We start from the raw sequence: 22,367 nt of genomic DNA on the forward strand, positions 1-22,367 counted from the left end.
ACACATTTTTGATTATCTGACATGCCAACTATACAATTGATACTTAATTCTCAATTGTTAATTCAGTTGTAATGGATTCAATCATTTCTGACAGCCAGTGGATGATTGTAGCAGGTACCAAAAACTTGATGTGCTCCTTTAGTTTAATACTATGTTATTCTGTCACTTTGAGATGGATATTCCCCCAGCAGTAACACCACATTATCTGACACTTCTCTCTCTCTCTCTTCCCCTCCCCAGCAGCGAGCCCCAGTTGTGGCCGGTGGGCATGGTTTTGGAGGGTAGCTCAGAGGCGCTGTGTCCCCCCCCATCTCTGGAGCTGCGCCCATCCTGCAACAAGAGCCAGCCCTCGCCTCCTCTGGGCTCCAGCTCACAACCTCACGACGGAGTCTTCCCTGAGGACAAGGAGCCCGTCAAGTACGGCGAGCTCATCGTCTTAGGGTGAGATGCCGAAACGCCATTGTGGTTGTAATATGTCATATGGAAAGGATAGATACATCTGTTAGCTGGAGGATGACAAGTTCCCTGTTACTTGTCCCCAAGAACTGACCCAGGACCCAACCAGGGTTTAGGTATTGCCATGAGTTTCAGGTCTTAAAACATCCATTAACAATCAGCTAAACCTAGAACCTACGAAGAATGATTTAGATGTCAGTTTCACTTTATCCTGCACTGCTTGTATATTCTGAGCTGAAACTAGGCATTATATTTCCTGATTCAAAGCAAAGCCTGTTGTCTGCAAAGTAATTCTTGTTTACAACCACTGATGATGCTCCTGTTCCATGCAAATGCCTCTCGCCTCTCACCAGTGAGCAGAGCAAAACCTGCTGACTTTGCAAATTACTGGCAGGACATGCAAACTAGAGACAGAGGCATCCACACATGCAGATCTGTGCAAGAGGTGCAGTACATATAAAGTGTTTAGTTCTAAAAAAAAAAAAATCATCTGAAGACGGGATGCAAGCTCACTCTCATGAAGGAAAGAGATCAAAGTTAGACCAAATAAATGTAGATAAAAGATTTCATTTAATGCCACATTTCAGCAGAAAAGGTATGGACAGACTATAAGATGATTAGCTCCAGAGTCAGAGGGGGCATGTCAACTGCTGTCAATAGCAAATAACATTTCACCTGAGCGTCCTAAACGTAAAAGCACAAACTTTTTTTTTATAAAAGGTGTCATGACTTATTAGTTGTCTGTATGAATTAAACAAACAAGATACAATGTTGGATGTGTTGGTCGGTATATTCACTGACTACCAAATATTCTGCAAATATGTGTAGATATACAACACTACGCATGTATAATCTCTGTTTGAGCGTCTCCATGCACACCTGCTGTTTTTGATTCATGTATGCACAGCAGCACAGTGTGCAAAACGGCTGAGTGAAAGTGAATATGGATCAGCAGGTGTGGGGGTTCATAAATACTCATTCAGTCCGTCACATCGCTGCTCTCAGTGGTCTGGAACGGTTATGTCGATCATAGTTAAACGTACAGTACAACACAACAAACAGTAGGGTCAGCAATTGTTGTTTGTAACTGGACAGAACCCAAGTCAGTCAAGATTGGTCAATGATAGCCTACTATGTTAATTATACTCCCAGTGATTCACTGACTGGCTATGAATGTTTAATAGGGTTCTACTGTACTAGGCCTTTGTCTCAAGAGAACCTGGTTACAGACAAGTTGATGTAAACCCATAGACTGTATAGAAGAAATGGACGTAACATCCATGACGTCACCCATTGGTTTGTGGACTGCTGCTCGGAAGGCAATAGTTTCAGATCTGGGCGGCGCCATCTTGAAAATTTCAGGTGCATGCTGGGAAAAATAAAAACAAGGATTCTACTTATATGGGCATGAAGCGGGGCCATGGGCGGAGCCATGGGCGGAGCGGGGAGGTTGCTATGGTTGCGAGGGCTGGATCTCGAGGACATTGGACAATCAACCTGTCAATCACAACATAGCCACGCCCTAATGCATACCCTGCTTTATCGTCACATATAAAATCAGGGAGGCCAAAATGTCCCAAATGAACATCATACTGCATTGAAGAAGGCTTTAAACTAGCGATTGAGACCATAAACACATTTTGAAAACGAAAGAAATCAAGTGAGAAGTTGGTGAATTCTCCATTGACTTGTGTAACACCAAAACGGTCGCCCCCTGGCGGCCTTTTGCTAGAATGCAGTTCTAAGTTACTTCCGCATTGGCCTCATTTCAGAGGACCGGAACTCCCCATCTGTGTAAACCAGGTGTACCCAGACCCCAGTCCACAGAACCGGATCCTGAGGGAACCATGTGATTCAGTTAAAAAGCTGGATAATAACTGAAAGATTGCAGGCTATTATAGACTATTCTGAGGGTAAATACCTTGAACTTGGCACAGTCGGTGCTGCAGTTCCCTCATCATTCCCTACTATGCCATTGCCAACCTCTCTCACTCTCTCTCTCTCTCTCTCTCTCCCTGGTGCGTGGTCCCCTGCTATCTCCATACAGTCCCAGGCCAGCAGGACCACTATATTTGTCCTGTTGGCCCGGGCCAGTGAGAGATAGTGAGATACAACACTCATGTGGACAGAGGTCGTTTTCATTTTAAAACAGCATCACAGAGCGTGGACGGAGGCTAAGTGAGAGGATTATTAGGATGTAGACCTAGTTGCCCTCACACTTACAAACACTTTCACCTCACTCAGGGCTTCCACTGTCAAACAAACTGAGGACTTGTTAGGTGAATGGAATTATTTTCAATATAAAGTGTATTACAGAAGACTTATTTATGTCATTAGTTTAAAGGAAAGAGTTGATTTGATTCCATAAAAAGATTTCATTCAGACACACAGCCACAGTGACAGCAACCATCAGTAAGTACATTTGCTCAAGTACTGTACTACAATGTTGAGGTACTTGTACTTCACCTGTGTATTTCAGAGGGAAATATTGTACTTTCTACTCCACTACATGTATTTAACAGCTTTGGTTACTTTTCAGATGAAGATTTGACACAATGGATAATATAACAAGCTTTTATAATACAACACATTGTTAAAGATGAAACCAGTGTTTTTTTCTGCTGGATTTATAGATTGTATATACTGTATAAAAATGGTAAAAGCATATCTCTCCCACATGGTATTCTAAGAATAGAGACACAGACATATGCTTCCAGTGCTCGACCTATTGATCCATGCACTAATGGATGATGAGAATGGCTTGGTTCCCTGTCAATGTTATTACAGGGAGAGGAGGATTACCTGCCACCAGCATTTTACTACATCCATCCAATCATGGCTTCTCTGTGAGCAGCAGAACATGACTGAAGTGACTGTTGTTTCTTATATGTTATAAACATGGCTGCTAATGCAGGATAATACCCAATCTGGGATAAATCCATGGAATAGACAACAGGTATTTTATTTTGACACAGTGCGGTTATTGAGGGTTATTGTATTATGTATAGTGACTTCAGTGTGTGTGCTTTTTCTTTTGCTATCACATTATTTGATGTGATTTAATTTGACTTGTACTGAACTTAATGTGTGTTCAGAATCACTCAGTATGCATTTAAAATTTTAGACTGTTATATAAAATGATTCAAAGTATATAAAGAGGTTTCAAATAGGAAATTCCAGATCAGCAGCAGTTGTCACATCTAAAGCCATTTTATGAACAATACAATCTACATTTTGTTCATAATATGTAAACACAACTCTAATAATTCACCCTGCTATATATTATATATATATTAACATACCTGTCACACCATACATATGTCCAACACATGCTCAATGCAGGCAGAGCAGCTTATCAGTTCAATCTCAGAGCCATAATACATACAGTACATAATACATGTCAGGAAATTATGTAATATTTACAGTCATGCACATCAGTCAAACTGTCAACTGTCAATCAAACTGTGTCCAAGGATTGAATTGATATCTGTGACAGTTGTAGCTATGTTACAACTATCCTCAATATGTTTCCAAATTAAATTAAAAAGCAAAGTGGAAAATCATTTATAATTATTTTATTACTTGAGATAATAAGCCTTCTATTAAAAGGAAAAGGGAAACTAAAAAGTGTTTATTAAGAAATGGAAAACTGAAATAGATTTAATAAACATTGTTGATTATTGTTTTGTCTTTTTCTATTTCATAATAACGTGTGTCATTTCAATATTAATTGTCCTCTTTCAGCTTCCCTTTTCCTTTTAACATGTAATTATGATTATTTAATTAGTATATAATTATTCTGCATATTAAAATTTCTTTAAATTTTCTGTATTTTGGGTAAAATCATCCTTATAAATCAATACTTTAAAGTGCTTTGGATCAGTCCATTATCCAATCCATCATTAACCATCATGTTAGCCTTTGTCCAGTCACAATAATTGGACAATGAAACAAAGGTAAACAGTTTCTGGATACTATGTGAATTACTTTTGCAACTAGGAGCAAACAAACTCTTTAGTATGATCTGATGTATCTGGTTTGCTTTAAATAAACAGAAGAGGTCTGTTCATCAGTAGAAATACACAGACAATACACAGTTGTGTTGGACTGAGCAGTCTGTAGGAGATGATGTGCAGAAACACCAGAGAAAGAAGAACTTAACACAATATATCTAAAATAAAACAGGAAATTCAATGGCTGTCAATTTAACCCAATTTCATGTTTTGCAGGCATAATGGATCGCTGGCCAATGGGGACAAGGGTCGCAGAAGAAGTCGCCTGGCTCTTTATAAGAGACCCAAAGCCAACGGGGTCAAACCTGATGTTATCCACAATGTCTCAACACCTCTGGTATCAAAGGTGAGAAGTCACAACATATTTATTTAACATCTCTGACAGAAAGTATGTCAGTGAAAAGCATGACATCATATGGTGTGGAGTGTTGGTAACTGGTGTTGGCCAATAGGAGAGTTAAAAGAATTGTACTAATTAATCTATTTTGATTTGAAATGTTGTCATGGTAATCCTGTTGTGACCCAAGGTTGCTTAACTAATGTGAAGGAAACAATAAGGCTGTGTTCACACTGCAGGCAAATCTGATTCAAATCTGATTCCTTCTCAAATCAGATTTTTAGGCTTGACTGTCCACACTGTTTTTAGCAAGTCCAAATCGGATTTGGTTCTGTTCAGACTGGGCCACATTAATGACCAATCTGACAGGTTGCTGTGGTAACATCGTCGGAGTGGAGGCGTCATCTAGCGTGTATTGTGTGATGTCATATAATTGCGACAGCGACAGCAACAACAAACCCTCGAGCTTCGCTTGAACTGAGCCATCTCCCCAAAGATTAAGAATATGGTTTGGTCCTCTGTCCATGGACTGATGTTTTCGACGTCCTCCGTTGCCTCCAGTGATATCACCTAGCAACAACAACTGGAATAACCGCAGGTCTAGTGTCGCATAGAGTGACGTAGCGTAGAGACGTAGAGAGACGTCACGGACAGTCAAATCCGATATGAGTGTTTGGAGCTGTTCAGAGTCACACACATCTGTCCAAATGAGATTTGAAACTACCTCCCAAAGGTGGATTTCATGTGATTTACTAATAGAAATTCTGTTTACATTCACTATTTATTACCGATCTATTAAGCTATCATTAATGAAACCTGAACACCAACTGTACTCTTTTAATGTGAAACATCTTCAGGAAGTGTTTCATTGACAGTACATCCAAAAATCCAAAGTGCAAGCATCTTGAAATAATGAGTGAATAAAAACTATTCATATTGAAAAAGAGAAACCCAAAGCAGTAGTTTGTTGAGTATGACTATGACGTTGAATGTGTTAAAATAGTTTTAAAAGCAGCATCAGGTTTGTTTGGAGTATTTTTACATTTAAATTTTAAAGCATTTTGTCGTTGCAAAAGTGGATTATATTTATTCCACATTTTAGTACACATTTATTGTCCTGTATATAATCAGATTGTAATGAAAAAATACTGCTTACACCAATTGACACTGGGTTACATCACATCATTGACCCATGTACTGTATATATTGTAAATATATTACATTTATATTGTTAACATTAACCGAAGAACTGTTGATCTCACTCCATCATAATAATGTGTCAGCTAATAAAATCACAGCAATCGTTCAGAGGGGGTTGTTCCTCTAGAACAGGAAATGTCCTCTGGAGAGCAGACCTTCAGCTCTCCTTGTCATGTGACCTGGATAATGTCTTTTCCATTGGCAGGCACTCAGCAACAAAAGCCAGCACAGCATCTCCTACACACTGTCACGGAGCCACTCTGTCATTGTGGAGTACACCCATGACACCAACACAGACATGTTTCAGGTTAGTATCTAAGCACACACACACACACACACACACAGGTACGACACAACATTGATCTGATCTAGAATTATCGTTTATTTTTATTCCCACTGATGTATACTTAAACTTCATTGTATTTTAATATAAAGCTTCCTGTTTTTCTCATCTGCTCCCATTTTCCAAACTCAGGACTTCACATTAAAGGCATAGTTCATCATGTTGTTTAAAACCTTTATTTCTCAGAGTGAGATGAGAGGGTTAATATCAATCAATATATTTGAACAATGTCAATTTTCACAATAATCCTGGTGATAAATGATATGTGTACTTACTGTATCTAAAGATTTACTACTTACTGTAAAGGAATTAGTAAGAGTGTTCCTCTTCTTCATTGAATTCTTCATTTCTCCCTAGTTTTTGTGGGGCCCAAATCCTCAGTCTTTAGTACAAAAACACACTCTGAGGTTCAACTGAAGCTAATATGAGACTCCAGCAGTCTGAGTTTGACAAATGAAATGGGCATCTTTCTCAGTTACAGTATTTTTTAGCTAAAATCCCTCTCTTTGTGTTAGAGTTCAGCAAGGAAACAGAGATCTGGTATTTGCTACAGATACCAGATATCAACAAAAAGTTTCATTTTAGCTGTACAGAATTCACTTTTAAGCCCAACTGAGATGAAATTGCTTTTTTAGTCTGTTACAGCACACTTATATCCAAAACTGAGAAATCCATATATTATTTTGGTTTCATGATGGCACCTCTTAGTTTTCCATTAATTTGAGGGATTACTACTAGCTATCTGTCTACATAGATGGATACCTTGTTTATTGTCATGGCATACAGCAGTGGCATCAGTGTTCTATCATAGGCAGAGCAGGGAGTCACACTGAGCCTGATAGCATCCTGCTACACAACACAATAGCCACAGACCCACATTAGCTTTCCTCCTAAAGTCTCCATCTTATCTGACTTACAAACATGAACACATGTCCTGTTCTGGGTGGCTGTGGCTCAGGAGGTAGAGCGATTCGATTCCCGGCTCCTCCAGTCCACATGTCGATGTGTCCTTGGGCAAGACACTTATTCCCAAATTGCCAACGGTGTATGAATGTGAATGAATGTGAATGAATGGTTAATGAATGGTTAAATTCCCCCTGATGAGCAGGTTGGCACCCTGTGTGGTAGCTCCTGCCATCAGTGTATGAATGTGTGTGAATGGGTGAATGAGTTGTAATGTAAAGTGCTTTGAGTGGTCGTAAAGACTAGAAAGGCGCTATATAAGTACAGTCCATTTACCATTTACATTCTGCATCTTAGCTCAAACAAATCAAACAAACATTCATCCATTCACCATTGCTCTTCACTGCCATCACCAACAACATGCTGTCTGTCCATGACTTGTAGCTACAGCACTTTCTGTGTTTTGTCTCTGTTCTGTCATCTCCAGAATGAGATGACTAAATGTGATTTCTCAGTCAGATATTTGTTGGCATAAGAGCTTAGCAAATGTGGGTGTTTTGCCAAATGGGTACTGAATCCAGAATGGAACCAGCTGTCAGATCCCAACTTTACTCACAACAACTTTACAACAACGCAACAACGAAACCAAAAGTTTTGGTATGAAATAATACATACATGCATTCTGCATCAAAAACCTTGTGAGTCACCTGCCAAACAAATTCGCTTTTTGGATCCACCCTGAGTTCATTTGTTCATGATATACGAAACAGACCTCCTTCAGTCAGCTGTGTTTCAGGACCACGGCCAGCACCAAGTGCAGTAGAGTCTTTTTCATCGTTTTCTTGAGTCAGAGTTGGACTCAGTGACGTTACACTCAGAGGTATTTCTGCAGCAGAGTGTTGTATTTTCTAATTTTCATAAGCCTTCAATCCCAGCTCAATTACTACGGCTCTCATTTTACCATCCAAATCATGGTCAGCCGTTTGTCTCATCGTGGGCTCAGACTGAGTGAGACGATTCAACTAATGAGGCGACGCCAGAAACATTGTTTGAGACATTATTTTGGGATGAGTCTTCCTATCAGATTTCCAATGATGGGAATGGTTCTTTTATCAACCAGCAGTCTGCCTCAGTTTTCTTTAGCCTTTTTAGTGTTTTGTATTGACAGGGCTGGCAATCACAAGGATGTTACCTTTTAAAAGATTGAAGGCTGAAAAAAATGTGAGGAACAACAGTGCAGAATGTCTTAGAATGTCTACATTTCTGAGGTGAAGAGCTTAGTTTAGTTTTAGTTAGTTTAACAAGTGCTGAAGTAGTTTTAGTTGAGTTTTTATTTAGTTTTAAGAATGCATCCACTATGCTGCTGTTCGTTTCACATTGTTCATTGTAGTTTTTTTAATTTCAGTTAACTAAATAGTTTTTTCACAGCTAGTTTTACTTTTAGTTGGGGTTTTCGTTAACTATAATAACCCTGGTAGATAGACTGCCAGCCACTAATGCGGTAGTAGTACTCTCAATCTGAGTCTGATGATTAAATACTGGTGAGGTAGCATTGGTAGCATCAAACTTTCCATGAAAAAGGCTTTTTGGTTATAGGGAAGATTTGATGAGCTAATACATTCATCTGCAATCTGTCCCAAGGGTTTTTAAACCACCTCAAATAACTTTAGACTGCTGGTACCACTGTGTTTACCTTGATGAAGAACATTTTGCATCAGCCTCATGACGCTCATATTTGAACATCTTTACCACTTCAGGATGTGAAAAATAAAATCGTCCAGAATGATGAAATGATGCTGATCAGAGAGAAACAGGTTTTCATCTTCAAAAGAATCAGGCAGGCTGTTCACAAATGAAATCTATTTATTCTTCTTTTGCAGTTCAGTGAACAGAGGTTGATCAGAAGTGTAAATCCATACAATACTACCAGGTACTATATTCATCACATGTTCAGGTCCAACAATGAGACATGAAAAAGGCACTCTTAGTCTTGTGGAGAAGTTTTGGTTTTGTAATTGTAAGGGTACTACAGGGTCTGTCTATAACAAACATGGGTTGTCTGTATATTCAGCCATGCTACTGCTAAAAATATGGCATATCAGATATTTGACCTCATCTTTTCATCAGCATATTTAAACATGGCGTCAAAGTAGGGCCTCATCGATTCCATCAAAACCCTCAACACAATCTCTGCCGACCTCAAACCTCTCCAGCTTGTCCTACCATTACATCTGCTCTGAAAGACTACAGACACATTGAAAGAAAGGCTGTAACTGATGGGTGGTAAACAGCATTGCATATGTAGAGTAGAACACTGAATTATTCTCCAATGTAAGAGACTAAGATATAAGCCTTAGCCCCAGTCCCCGCTGGCTCTGGGTTTGTATTATAGGGGCTGCTGCAAGGTTGTTTTTTTCCATGCTTCATGCTTAGACCTCTGGCTCCTTGGGGAGTTGACCTGACCGAGTCCAATGCAGAATCCTGGCTCTCTTCAGGTTTAGTTACAACCAGTGGAAGAGGTCCAAAACACTCCAGACCTGTGACACCCAAAAGGTCTATTTTGATTAGAAAATGAAGAATGGTCAGAATGACAGTTTTCCAAAACTAAACAGGTTATATATTTATAATAGATGCAAAAATGACACCCTGTTTCTAGTGTATACTTACCTAGTGGTTGTTGGGGTGGAAGAGTATCATCAGACTTGTTGATGCTGTTGGTGCAAGAAGGGTTGTTTGTCTCTAACCCTGCTGTAAGTCAGGTCTCCATCTCCCTGGTAATTGTCTTGACCACGTGGAACACATGCTCCAAGAGCTCCAGGGGCCCCACAGGTCTCAGAGTCTCTCCATGCACAATTTCGACCAGTAGTTTAAGACCGGGTGAAAAATACGCATCTACATCTGTAACACCCCCAAGGTCTATTTTCACAACAAAATCTCACTGCAGTCAGAAAGTTGTAGAGGCAAAACTAAACAGGCTTTATGTTTATGGAAATATGTACTTGTTTTACATTTATAATAAATAGAAGACTGAAACAACATATTGATCAATGAGTAAACCACCATACCATTGTCCGTGGTCATGGTAACGGGAAAGAGAGAGACTTGAGGGTTCTCAGTTTTTACAAAGTCCAAGGGGTGACATAAAAAGACATTAATGTCATATACCTGTATTTACTGATAGCCACATGCTTTGAGTGTCTCTTGCTCAACGTAGGTAGGATTATAAACTCACTCTTTTAACTACTTTGTTTTTGTGAAACCTACTGTTTGCTACAGTTTAGGCTTGGAACACCATGTTAGTCTAATTCATGTTTGGTTCATCTTACTTTTTAATTCCAGTTTTATTAAGGTGTTGGCTCATTTTTCTGGAGGTACTCAGTGGGAAAAGGCTCCCAAATCATGTCCATCACTTCATGGTGCTGTAGTATCACTGACTGGTGTACAGATAAACACGGGGAAGCTTCATCCTGACACAATAATCATATTAGAATGTTATGTGCATTTGGACTTTTAACTCCAGGTTCAATTCAGTGTCTCATACATCCGTTATCAGTTTATATTCTCTCTTCAGAGATTTCAGTAAATACCTCAAACCCTTCCCTGTGTGTGTGTGTGTGTGTGTGTGTGTGTGTGTGTGTGTGTGTGTGTGTGTGTGTGTGTGTGTGTGTGTGTGTGTGTGTGTGTGTGTGTGTGTGTGTGTGTGTGTGTGTGTGTGTGTCTGTGTGGAAAGAGAGAGAGCAGAGAGCTAGAGCTAGAGAGAGTTGGACTGCTCCCTAAAACGTCACACTCCATTCAGGAACTACTCACAGTCACTCACACAGCATGTTGTAACACAAAGACAAACACAAATCATTGAACTACAATTACAAGAAAAACAGGACAATTTGTCAAGGAGTGGTAATATTTCAACAATCCACTACAACAATACCCTTAGCAAAAAGTAGTATACTTGAAGTTCATTTTATTAAGTATGCTTGAGTGTAAGTATAAGTATACGGACCATGTACTTATAGTGTACTAGAAAGTATACTAATTTAATACCTCTTCGGACTAAATTGGAACATTTTTAAGTTTATAAAAGTATACTTTAAGTATACTTTATACGGTCATTTTAAGTTTACAAAAGTACAGTAAGTTCTAGTCTAGACATTCTAGACATTTTAGTTTATATACAGTCTATATACTGCCATCATACTAGTTCTATACTATATGATGTTGAACATATAAGTTTATAACAGGGGTAATACCTCAAAGCTAATGTGTGTAGTGAAAAACATTTTTATTCTGCTAAATGAAATGTAATCACGAGTCAATGACTTGACCTTATTCTGTACTTGGCTCAAGTTATACTAAGTATTAGTACTTTGTGGCAGAAAGAAGTAAAAAGTATACTAAAGTACAAGTATAAGTATTAAAGTATAAGTGTAAGTCTTAGTATTAATGTACTTAGTCTTAGACTTTCCTTTATACTTTTCAGTATAAGCCAAGTATACTTCACTATACTATTCTTAAGTATATAAAATATAGTATATAAAAAGTAAACGTCAAGTATACTGCCTCAGTTTTAATATAAAATAAGTATACTCGTAGTACACTTGAATAAACTACTTTTTGCTACGGGTAGTTTTGGGATGCTTCTTTTGCTCAGGCCTGACTTAACAGAGGATGGCTCTTAACTAGAGATTCCAACCACTATAAGACAGACTTAAATGACAAGTCCTGCACATTTTAATATTTAGTCTAACAGTGATTGAATCTCTCTGTACTGTAGAGTCAGTGAGAAGAATAAGTCATATACAGTACCTCTCAGTGAGTACAGAAATAATTTGTTTGCAAATTTGTGAGGCTTCTCCAGACTGCAGCATCAGTGGAATAAGCAAGAGGTATAGCGCAAGAAAAAGAGTGAGAGCCACAACAGAGAGAGGGAAGACAAAGACTGAGGAGATAAAATATACAAGAGGAGATGAGTCAGACCTGTCTGCTCTCAGCAGCTCACAGTTGTTTTCCAGCCTCCTTCTCTCATCATCAAGCAGATCCATACAAAGCTGTGACTCCAGCAGACAGATCTTACAGGGCTCCGCTCCAAACTATCCTCCCTCTGTCTACTCTGTTAACAGCTCGCTTCATCCACATGTTTACTCTGTGACCTCTAGTGGAATCTAGCCATGCAGATCATATTGATTTTAATGTGTGCAGGTTTTGTTATATCTGTCTCCACCATGATTCAATTCAACAACTATTTCCAGAAACAGATCATCCACAGAACACACTGTCAACAGTTTAATGGGGACTGTTGTTTAAGTAGAAGGTAAAAGAGATGTCGCCAATTCAAAGGATGCTCTTGAGTTTCATTCAAAGAAACAATTAGCCAACTAACTAGGGCTGGGTATCGTTTAAAAATGTTCGATCCCAGTACCGATACCAGTACCCTTAAAACCATACAGATACCAATTGAGTACTTCATTTGATACTTTTTTTTACTTCACTCAATATTAATCATGCAAATAGAAAGCAATCAGATGTGTAAATGTCACCACTCCTCCCCATTCAAAATGTTTACACAAATACATTTTGAAAGTGCTATTTATTGAATGGTCAAGGCTGCTGCTAGAGGCTCTGGCTGGTGGTAGACCTGAACATTAAGTATGGGAGCTAACATTAACCAAACACATAGCTTCTACAGAAGCTGACACTACCGGTATTTAGCTGCCTACCACAACATGCTGAAAGCCATTTACTTGTACCAGGCGCCACAAGCGTGTAGTACAGCTATACTTTTGAGCGTTTTGTTGGCATCTCGGAACTCTGACCAGCCAACTCTGCCACAGATGCAGCTTGCAAAGCTCCCGATTTACTGCCACACGAACTACTGTTGATGCGGTGGTGGACCAATCACACGGTGTATTGAATCGAAGAACGCTCACAGTGATTGGTCTTTTTTTCCCCTAGATCCGGGTACAAAAAGAACCGATTGCAGGTATCGTTTGACAGGTGCAGTTTCAATACTACTTGGTACTGGGTTGTTTCGGTCGATACCTGAAATGTATTGAGTACCAGTGTGCCAACTTGCTCATCAGGAGGGAGATTAACCATCCCAACACATTCATACACCATGAATGTAATTTGGCAGTAATTTGGGGTTAATTATCTTGTCCAAGGAAACAACAACATGTGGATAGCTGCTCTACCTCCTGACACACAGCTGCCCCAAAGCATTCCACGTGTATTGAAGCACAGTATGTGATCACAGAGAGCAGTAACTGGCTGTCTGTAGCTGTCTACCCTTAGCAAAAAGTAGTATATTTGAAGTTCATTTTATTACGTAAGTATGCTTGAGTGTAAGTATAAGTATAGCAAGTATACTACGGACCATGTACTTGTAGTGTACTAGAAAGTATACTAATTTAATACCTCGTCGGACTAAATTGGAACATTATTAAGTTTATGAAAGTATACTTTAAGTATACTTTATAAGGTCAAGTTTACAAAAGTACACTCATCTATATACTAGTAGTGTACTAGGTATATACTTGTAGTCCACATTTTAGTCTACTGAAGTATACTTAAAGTATAGCACAAGTACACTCTTCTATATACTGCCATTGTACTAGTTCTATACTATATGATGTTGAACATATAAGTTTATAACAGGGGTAATACCTCAAAGCTAATGTGTTTTTATTCTGCTAAATGAAATGTAAGCACGAGTCAATGACTTGACCTTATTCTGTTTCAGTATAAGCCAAGTATACTTCACTATACTATGCTTAAGTATATAAAATATAGTATATAAAAGGTAAACTTCAAGTATACTGCCTCAGTTTTAGTATAAAATAAGTATACTAGTAGTACACTTGAATAAACTAGGGTAAGGGTAAGGGTAGTCACAGTCAGCAGTGGCAAAAAATGAAGACGACTTTCTATTTTGTAACTTGTTCTGTCATCAACACACTACATGTTGGCTGTGATGCAGATTGTTTAAAGGCAGACTGTGTGGTTGATTCTCTGATGTACTGTGTTACATCTCATATAAAAAGCTTTCTATCCACACATGATACAGTAGGATATTACATATACACTATGTGATTGTTTCTGTTTCTGTTTGATGACATCAGCCTTCTCTCTCTTGGTTGTCTCAGATTGGCCGGTCCACAGAGAGCATGATCGACTTCGTGGTGACGGATACGGCAGGCAGCAGCAGTGGTCAGGGTGGGGGTGCAGTAGGGGAAGGTGGTGGTGGAGGTCAGTCGGCACAGAGCACCATCTCTCGCTACGCCTGCCGCATCATGTGTGAGCGCAGTGCTCCCTACACCGCCCGCATCTACGCCGCCGGCTTCGACTCCTCCAAGAACATCTTCCTAGGGGTGAGTACTCTGTCTACTACTCAGGGACTGGTAACCATAGCAACCCAAGCCACAGCAGGGACATGGATGGGCCACCCACGGGTGACATCATAGCTGTGAGGATGGGTGTCAGTGCATGTGACCTGGCTTTAGGGAGCAATGTTCGGTGTGTGTGTGTGTGTGTGTGTAGGTGTGTGTGTAGGTGTGCGTGTGTGTCTGTGTTTGTGTGTGTGTGTTTGTGTGTGTGTGTGTGAGTGCGTGTGTGCGCATGCATTTGTCTGTGTGTGTAGGTGTGTGTGTCTCTGTCTGTCTGTCTGTCTGTCTGTCTGTCTGTCTGTCTGTCTGTCTGTCTGTCTGTCTGTGTGTGTGTGTGTGTGTGTGTGTGTGTGTGTGTGTGTGTGTGTGTGTGTGTGTGTGTGTGTGTGTGTGTGTGTGTGTGTGTGTGTGTGTGTGTGTGTGCATGCGCATGCATTTGTCTGTGTGTGTAGGTGTGCGTGTGTATGTGTGTGTGTGTGTGTGTGTGTGTGTGTGTGTGTGTGTGTGTGTGTGTGTGTAATGGTGCTCTGGCCTTGCCTCTGGTCGTATGTTCCTGTCTAAAGCTATTGGTCAGATAGATGTCTGGTTAAAGACCCGCTCTGTGAATATACTACATAATATGTAGTACATATTATAACATAATATAATATATAATATACTACATATTATAACATAATATAATATATAATATACTACATATTATAACATAATATAATATATAATATACTACATATTATAACATAATATAATATATAATATACTACATATTATAACATAATATAATATATAATATTTCAGGTTGTGTTTAAACACTGTATATATGCTGCGTTCCACATTTTGATGGAGCTCATTTATGTGTTGTCTGGTTCTTTTACTGTAACTGTGTTGATGATGTCTTGACCAGGTCTCCCTTATTAAAGAGATCCTTCATCTCAATGGGACTAACCTGCTTAAATCATAAGTGATAGAAATGATGGCCAGAAGTACAAAAAAATAGGATTCTAAGCCTTTAATAGAGAGGAGCACACTGCTTACATCATGCAACATTGGGCCAGCTCAGCAGTCCTCATCTGGACACACTGTGTCTCACTGTGTGTCCACATCACTGGATATGACTGTGAGGAGTTTACCTAGCATCACATCAGCTACAAGCTACACACACAAACAGGCACACATGAACTAATACATACACATGTTTAAAGCATTGAAGTGATACTCTGTGCTTAAGCTTCCCATGTTACTGTCAAGGTGAGCATGACCCTCTTCAATCTACAGACCCCTCTTTATTTCATTTTAAAGGTGCAGTGTGTAGAATTTAGTGGAATCTAGCTGAATGGACCTGACAGAAATGTAATATAATATTCAACCTCACGTCTAGAACTAAATTCTACACACTGTTCCTTTAGATATATTAAAAGTACATATAGTATATTTAATGATGTGAAAGCTTCCGAACCAGAGCAGGAGCTTCTGGGATGAGGCAGTCTTAAACGTGAGCCATGCAGACCAATAATAGCCCTTTCTCATGACAGCATGACTTCATCCCATGCAAGATTCATCAGGACCCCCAACAACTAGGCCAGCAGTCAGACAGAGATAACGTCAGCAAGCAGTGCTCATCACACACACACACACACACACACACACACACACACACACACCACTGAGGCTTGTATAACTCCTCCAGCCATCAGGACTAGACTTACACTCCTATATAGAACACATTTTGTCCTTTTATTAAAAATCAGGACTGAATGAGGCTCTTTTGTTTCTCCTCTGAACTGTTTGATGCAGATGAGTATATATTTGTGGAATTGATAAATAATGCATGATTGTATATGAGAATACCTTGACCTGAATTGTTTTTAATAAGACATTTGGTCTGATTCCACACAATTATTCATGAATGTTTGGATTTAATATAAACATCTGCATTGAGGTGAAGCATGTAGAGACATCCTCATAGATATTTAAAGTTCCTATGTGTAGAATTTGTATGTGATTGTTATTTTAAGTAGCATATGAGACAATCCCAGTGGAATTAGCTTTAGTCTATACAGTATGTTGCATCTGTCATGTGTCTTCAGGTCAGATTAGTGGAGGTTAGCAGCATGTCCTGAAACAGTGCAGTATTTGATACTAACATTAGGGGGAGCCAAAGTCAAAGAGCTTTGAGCATTTAGGTAAGATGTAGTTTAGCCTGTTCGCTAACATGCGATCTGAAAAGCTACAGTTCTTAGGCTTCACACATTAAAGAGATTTAAGGATTATGCCAGTTTATTACAGTTTAGGTTTTATTGATGTAGTTTTGCCCATAATATCTGTTAGAAACAAACATTGTACTCACCAAGCTCACAGCTGGTCACATGGTAGCAACACAAAAAAACTCAAAAAAAGAAGGAGTAAGTCTTAATCACTTGGAAATAAAACCAAAAGTGATGTGAGGGTAACATCAGGGTTTGTTTACAACATGTGTGATCATGTGATTTCTCATGTTGTCATGACCCAGTGGACTTTATTGTAGTGATGTCATCTTGTTCCCAGATCTCAGCTGGTAATGTGAGTGTTCAGAGAGGTGGGGGTGTTATTCAATTATTTTATTCATAAAATTCAATCAGAGCCACAGTGGTTCTCTACAGTCAATAAAGTCTGTTAGGATGTTTCTATATCTTGCAGCTGTTGAAGTAACATTTATACAGTAATTATTCACTTCAATTAAACAATTACAAAAAACTTGAACTTGAGACAAAACTTGAATTTGAAGGAATATTTTAACCCATTTAAAAAAATGAATTCATCAGGTAGCATGATATCACTCTCAGTGATGTGCTGTCACACATTCATGACTCATGCTTTCCTCATCCACACACATAGAAGATGTGATCCTGTACAACAAAACAAAAGTTTCATGCTAATTTAACACGGCAGAATTAAATCACCCAACACTCCTTTCACTGCTCAATCAATCAATCTTTATTTATATAGCACCAAATTACAATAAAAGTTATCTTACCCATAGAGCAGGTCTAGACTGTACTATTTAATTTAATTTAATTTAATTTAATTTATAGAGACCCTGTGGATATCACCATATGGTCTATGGGTGTAGCAGCATAAATCAGGGGGAAACATTTTGTCCCCATTGCTGACAAAAATAACTCAGCAGAAGCATCCCACCATCGCCACCAGCAGATTTCACCCTGTGGACATTAATATGGAGTACAATGTTATTAATGCCAATAGATGTAATGGCTGAAACTATAAAAATAAACCTTAAGTAACAATATTGGATGGATAGTTTAAGCACAAAGCACTTACTACCATCAGAGCTTGTAGTAAGGAATTATCCTTTAACTCATCCACTGAAAATATTCTTTCCTCTAAATGAATGCTTCCACAGATAAATGCTTATGCTGCATTTTAAAGTGTCTTAGCCCTTTCAAAGCCTTTTTGTTTTAATTTAGCTGCCAGAAATGTGCTGTTTCATTCCCTGAGAGCTAATTTGTGTTCATAATGCATCGTTTCTTTCTCTCAGGGAGTTTATTCTTAGGTGTGGGTGTATCTATCTGTGCATTAGTCAGTACAGTAGTCATTCTGTACGCAGCTAAATATAGCAGCAGAGAAAAGCAACGCTGGCTGTTTTTCTAGCCAGCCACCTCTGACATCCACCTACCTCCACCAGCATCCCTCCATCCCTCCCTGTGCCTCCCCATCATTCTCATAACCTTTATGTCTGCTCTGCTCTGCGTGTGTGTGTGTGTGTGTGTTTGTGTGTGTGTCTGTGTGCGTGTGTGTGTGCATGTGTGTGTGTGTGGTGGGTGGGGTTCTCTTAGGAGCGAGCTGCCAAATGGAGGACGTCGGATGGCTTGATGGACGGCCTGACAACCAATGGGGTGCTGGTGATGCACCCGGCGGGGGAGTTTGTGTCTGAGCCAGCTCCGGGTGTCTGGAGGGAAATCTCAGTTTGTGGTAACGTCTTCGCCCTGAGGGAGACCCGCTCAGCCCAGCAGAGGGGGAAATTGGTAAGATGAAGGGGGTTATTGGGGAAAATGAGTCCTAAATTCACTTGACAAGGGTTGAGGTTACTGACTTTGATATGACTCAAGCACATAGAAATGCACGTTATCTGCTGATGGATCATTACAGAAACACAGTACCAAGATAAACAGCTGTGTGACATCAGTGTGAAGTCAGTGAAACAGATTTAAGACCTCCACAAACATGTTCCACTAGCTGAACCTTAAATATAAACCCAGCCAGTATGTCCATGTGGGCCTCATAAGGGTTACATTTGGGCTGCAAATATGGGTCCCAAGTGGGTTTGTCCGCAGTTTCCATGGTGGCCACACCTGTGTTTGGCCATATGGGCTTCAAATGGGTTCTGACTGGGTTACAGGTGGGGCCCAACTGGGTGAAACCCAGGTGGACCCCATATGTTTGCTCATATGTGATCTAAGTGGGATCAGAATGGACCCATTTAGCCATCCCACATGGGCTTCCCATGTTTCTGAAACAATATGGGACCTATACAGTTTGCCCTGTTTATGTCCATGCCCGCTTAGCCCACTTACATCGCTTATGAGGCTCATACAGTCAGCACATGTGGTCTTCACATGTGGGGCCCATGTTACTGAAACCATGTGGGACCTGCAAAATTTGTCCACTTCAAGCCCATGACCACGCAGTACCCACGTAGTCTGCATTTAACCCATGTGGGGTCCACATGGACATGCTGGCTGGGAGTTTGTCAGTTTCCTGTCTTGACCTGAGGTGTTGCCATCCACCAAGTTACTCGTCAGTTACTTGTCAATATGTCTTCAAAAGAAAAGTCATCGCTAAGCTTTCTGTTTCAGTATTGTAGGAGACAGTTACTCCCAGTAATGTGTAAATCTGTTGAATGCCCTGATCATTTATGAACAATGGTCAATGTTACGCCCACCACTACATCCTGCTTTATGGAAGTTCTATGTAGCTTCAGAAATCAAATCCACTAATGTGCTAACATCTGTAAACAAGCAATATAACAGACTGTACATTATAAAGATACTGTTTTAAACTGATTGGTTTATAGACACTTGATGCCTATGTGCTGATAATATTGGTATTTTGAAGAATATGTCACCTGTCAGAACCAGAGCTCAATGAGCATAGTGCCATCATGTGGTGATCCTGAGGGAGATTCCTTTATAGTCAGTAAAAGTACCCAAACAGCAATGTAAAAGTACTATACTATTGTATTATATCTAAAAGTCCCACCTGAAAAATCCTACTATGAGTGAGTACTGCAGTATTATGAGTGATGTAGTATGCAGTATTACAGTAAAAGTACTGCAGTATTATAAGAGATGTAGTATGCAGTATTACAGTAAAAGTACTGCAGTATTATGAGTGATGTAGTATGCAGTATTACAGTAAAAGTACTTCCTCTGTTTTCTTCTTAGGTGGAAAATGAGTCAAACACCCTCCAGGACGGTTCTCTGATTGATCTGTGTGGGGCCACCTTGCTGTGGCGGACCCCTGCCGGACTGCGCCACACCCCCACCCTCAAACAACTGGAGTCCCTTCGCCAGGAGCTGAACGCCGCCAGGCCTCAGTGTCCCGTGGGCTTCAACACTCTGGCCTTCCCCAGCCTGGCCCAGCGCGAGATCGTGGACAAGAAGCAGCCCTGGGTCTACGTCAACTGCGGCCACGTACACGGCTACCATAACTGGGGCTACCGCAAGGAGAAAGGCCCCGCCGGTCCAGGGGGCACGGCACCCGCCAGCACCGGGGAGAGGGAATGCCCCATGTGCCGGCGAGTTGGCCCCTACGTGCCGCTGTGGTTGGGCTGTGAGGGAGGATTGTACCTGGACGCGGGGCCGCCCACACACGCTTTCTGCCCCTGTGGTCATGTATGCTCAGAAAAGACAGTGGTGGGGTGGAGCCAGATCCCGTTACCCCACGGCACCCACGCCTTCCACGCTGCCTGCCCCTTCTGCGGTACTTGGTTGACGGGGGAGCAGGGCCACATCAAACTCATCTTCCAGGGCCCCGTCGACTGAAGAACAGACCTGGGGGAAGCACTCAGAGGACGGTGATGGTGACGATGATGGGGGAACCTGCTGAGTAAAGACTGTGAGACTGCGAACAAGAACATGAACAGTGGAGTGTGTGTTTAAAAAGAAAGTACAGGAAACAGACTGTTGACGTGATGAACAGAGAGCGACATGCAATAGTAGATGCCAAGGCTTCAAATGGAACATGAGGTGTATGGAGAAGCTGTAAATAAATTGTGTTGAAATGAACACGTGTTTGGTGAGTGTTTGTTCACCACTTTAAAGACAGTGTAAAGTGAATTCAGACATTTTCTTCTAAACACATTAAATAGGTCATAAATGTATTTCTAAAAAAGGTGTAAAAAGCATTTCAACCATTTAGATTTGAATTGTGGAGCTAGGCTTCACAAACTGTGTTTCAACATTTCTGTGTTCAGGATTTAGTGGGCGGGTCTGAAACTCATAAACCCGCCCCTGCTGCTGTAGAGGTATAAATACATTCAGCACACACTACTACTACTACAGTCTACAGTTAGCTGAGTTAGCCAGTTAGCTGAGTTAGCCACCGAGTTAGCAACCGAGTTAGCCGCCGAGCAAAGCGTCCATGTTTCTGGTAGAGGTGATGACTTTGATTGACAGGTGACACTTGGTAGGGGGCGGGGTTTCAGCAAACTCAGCGGGCACTGCCACAGTGTTTGGTAGCAGAGAAAGAGGTTTTACACAACTTTGAAGCCTAATTTCATATATTTGGCGATTGTTTTAATCATTCAAATTTGGCAGGGTGGTTAACAACATACTTTTCTGTGGTATGTCAAACTCAGAACACATATTTATTCTTACTTTACACAGACTTTAAAGGACAGTTACAATACATTTTTGAAGTTTTGTCCAACATATATAAGATCCCAACAAGTTATAATAAACCTGACAAACCTCCTTATATGTAATATTGAGGTTGCTCTACATGTGATGTAGCTGGATGAATATGAGCAGCCTTCTCTCTGTAGGTGCAGACTACATCGTGGTAAGCTGCAGACTCCACAGAGTGTCTCTAAGCTTTGCTCCCAGTTTGCAGCGCCCCCATTGTGCTAAAAATAACTCAAGGTCACTAGCAGCCCCATTCCTCACCAACAGGAGAGAGAGAGAAAGAGAAGAAGAGAAGAGCTGCACATCACCTATTCAACACCTGAGTGAAACAAATATTGAGTGAGTTTTCAATTCATCCTGATGGAAAAACTCCACAAATTGCATCTTTTCATGTACTGTATGTTACATGTAGGTAAAGATGGCTTTTTTTTGGAGTAGGTGCTGTTTGCATATGATTGCTGCAGACTGGATGGGGGGGGCGGGCAGCTGCAGTCCCTCCACAAGCTGCTGCAGGGTTTTTATATCAGAGTCAGAAACAGTGTGAACATCTCTGCACAACAAGCGCCAATGTCAAGCATCTCTTCAGGTCCAGCGTTTCCGTTTGACACAGTGATATATTAGAGCTACCTGCACCTACAAATGATCTGTGTGTGTGTGTGTGTGTGTGTGTGTGTGTGTGTGCGCGTGGTTATTTAAAGGTCCACAGGGAGAGGCAAGGGGGTACAAATCAAGGGCGTCTGCCATGTGGATGACAGGCAGCAGAGGAGATCTACAGTATGTGAGGTGGGGGGGGGGGGGCGGTGATGGATGCTGGGGAGGGACTCCCTTCCTGTG

At 40.5% G+C, this 22,367-nt stretch overlaps 1 protein-coding gene across 1 annotated transcript; it reads left to right on the plus strand.

Annotated features, from left to right (window-relative positions):
- The first annotated feature begins 232 nt into the window (after nucleotides 1-232).
- Nucleotides 233-20,673, plus strand: peli3 (pellino E3 ubiquitin protein ligase family member 3). The gene is made up of 6 exons (XM_053343885.1): nucleotides 233-441; nucleotides 4,686-4,815; nucleotides 6,212-6,313; nucleotides 14,392-14,616; nucleotides 18,465-18,653; nucleotides 20,073-20,673. The coding sequence occupies exons 1-6, from the start codon at nucleotides 269-271 to the stop codon at nucleotides 20,670-20,672; spliced, it is 1,419 nt and encodes a 472-aa protein (XP_053199860.1). The 5' UTR covers nucleotides 233-268; the 3' UTR covers nucleotide 20,673.
- The last annotated feature ends 1,694 nt before the right edge of the window (nucleotides 20,674-22,367 follow it).

The sequence above is a fragment of the Scomber japonicus genome, chromosome 22 (assembly GCF_027409825.1).
Source record: "Scomber japonicus isolate fScoJap1 chromosome 22, fScoJap1.pri, whole genome shotgun sequence".
In the NCBI taxonomy this organism is placed as follows: Eukaryota; Metazoa; Chordata; class Actinopteri; order Scombriformes; family Scombridae; genus Scomber; species Scomber japonicus.

What these genes read in the sequence shown, in the direction of transcription:
- peli3 (XM_053343885.1), top strand. Translation starts at nt 269, where the DNA reads ATGGTTTTGGAGGGTAGCTCAGAGGCGCTGTGTCCCCCCCCATCTCTG. An exon ending in GGCGAGCTCATCGTCTTAGG is followed by an intron (nt 442 to 4,685) that starts GTGAGATGCCGA and finishes CATGTTTTGCAG; the next exon opens with GCATAATGGATCGCTGGCCA. An exon ending in CCAACACAGACATGTTTCAG is followed by an intron (nt 6,314 to 14,391) that starts GTTAGTATCTAA and finishes TGGTTGTCTCAG; the next exon opens with ATTGGCCGGTCCACAGAGAG.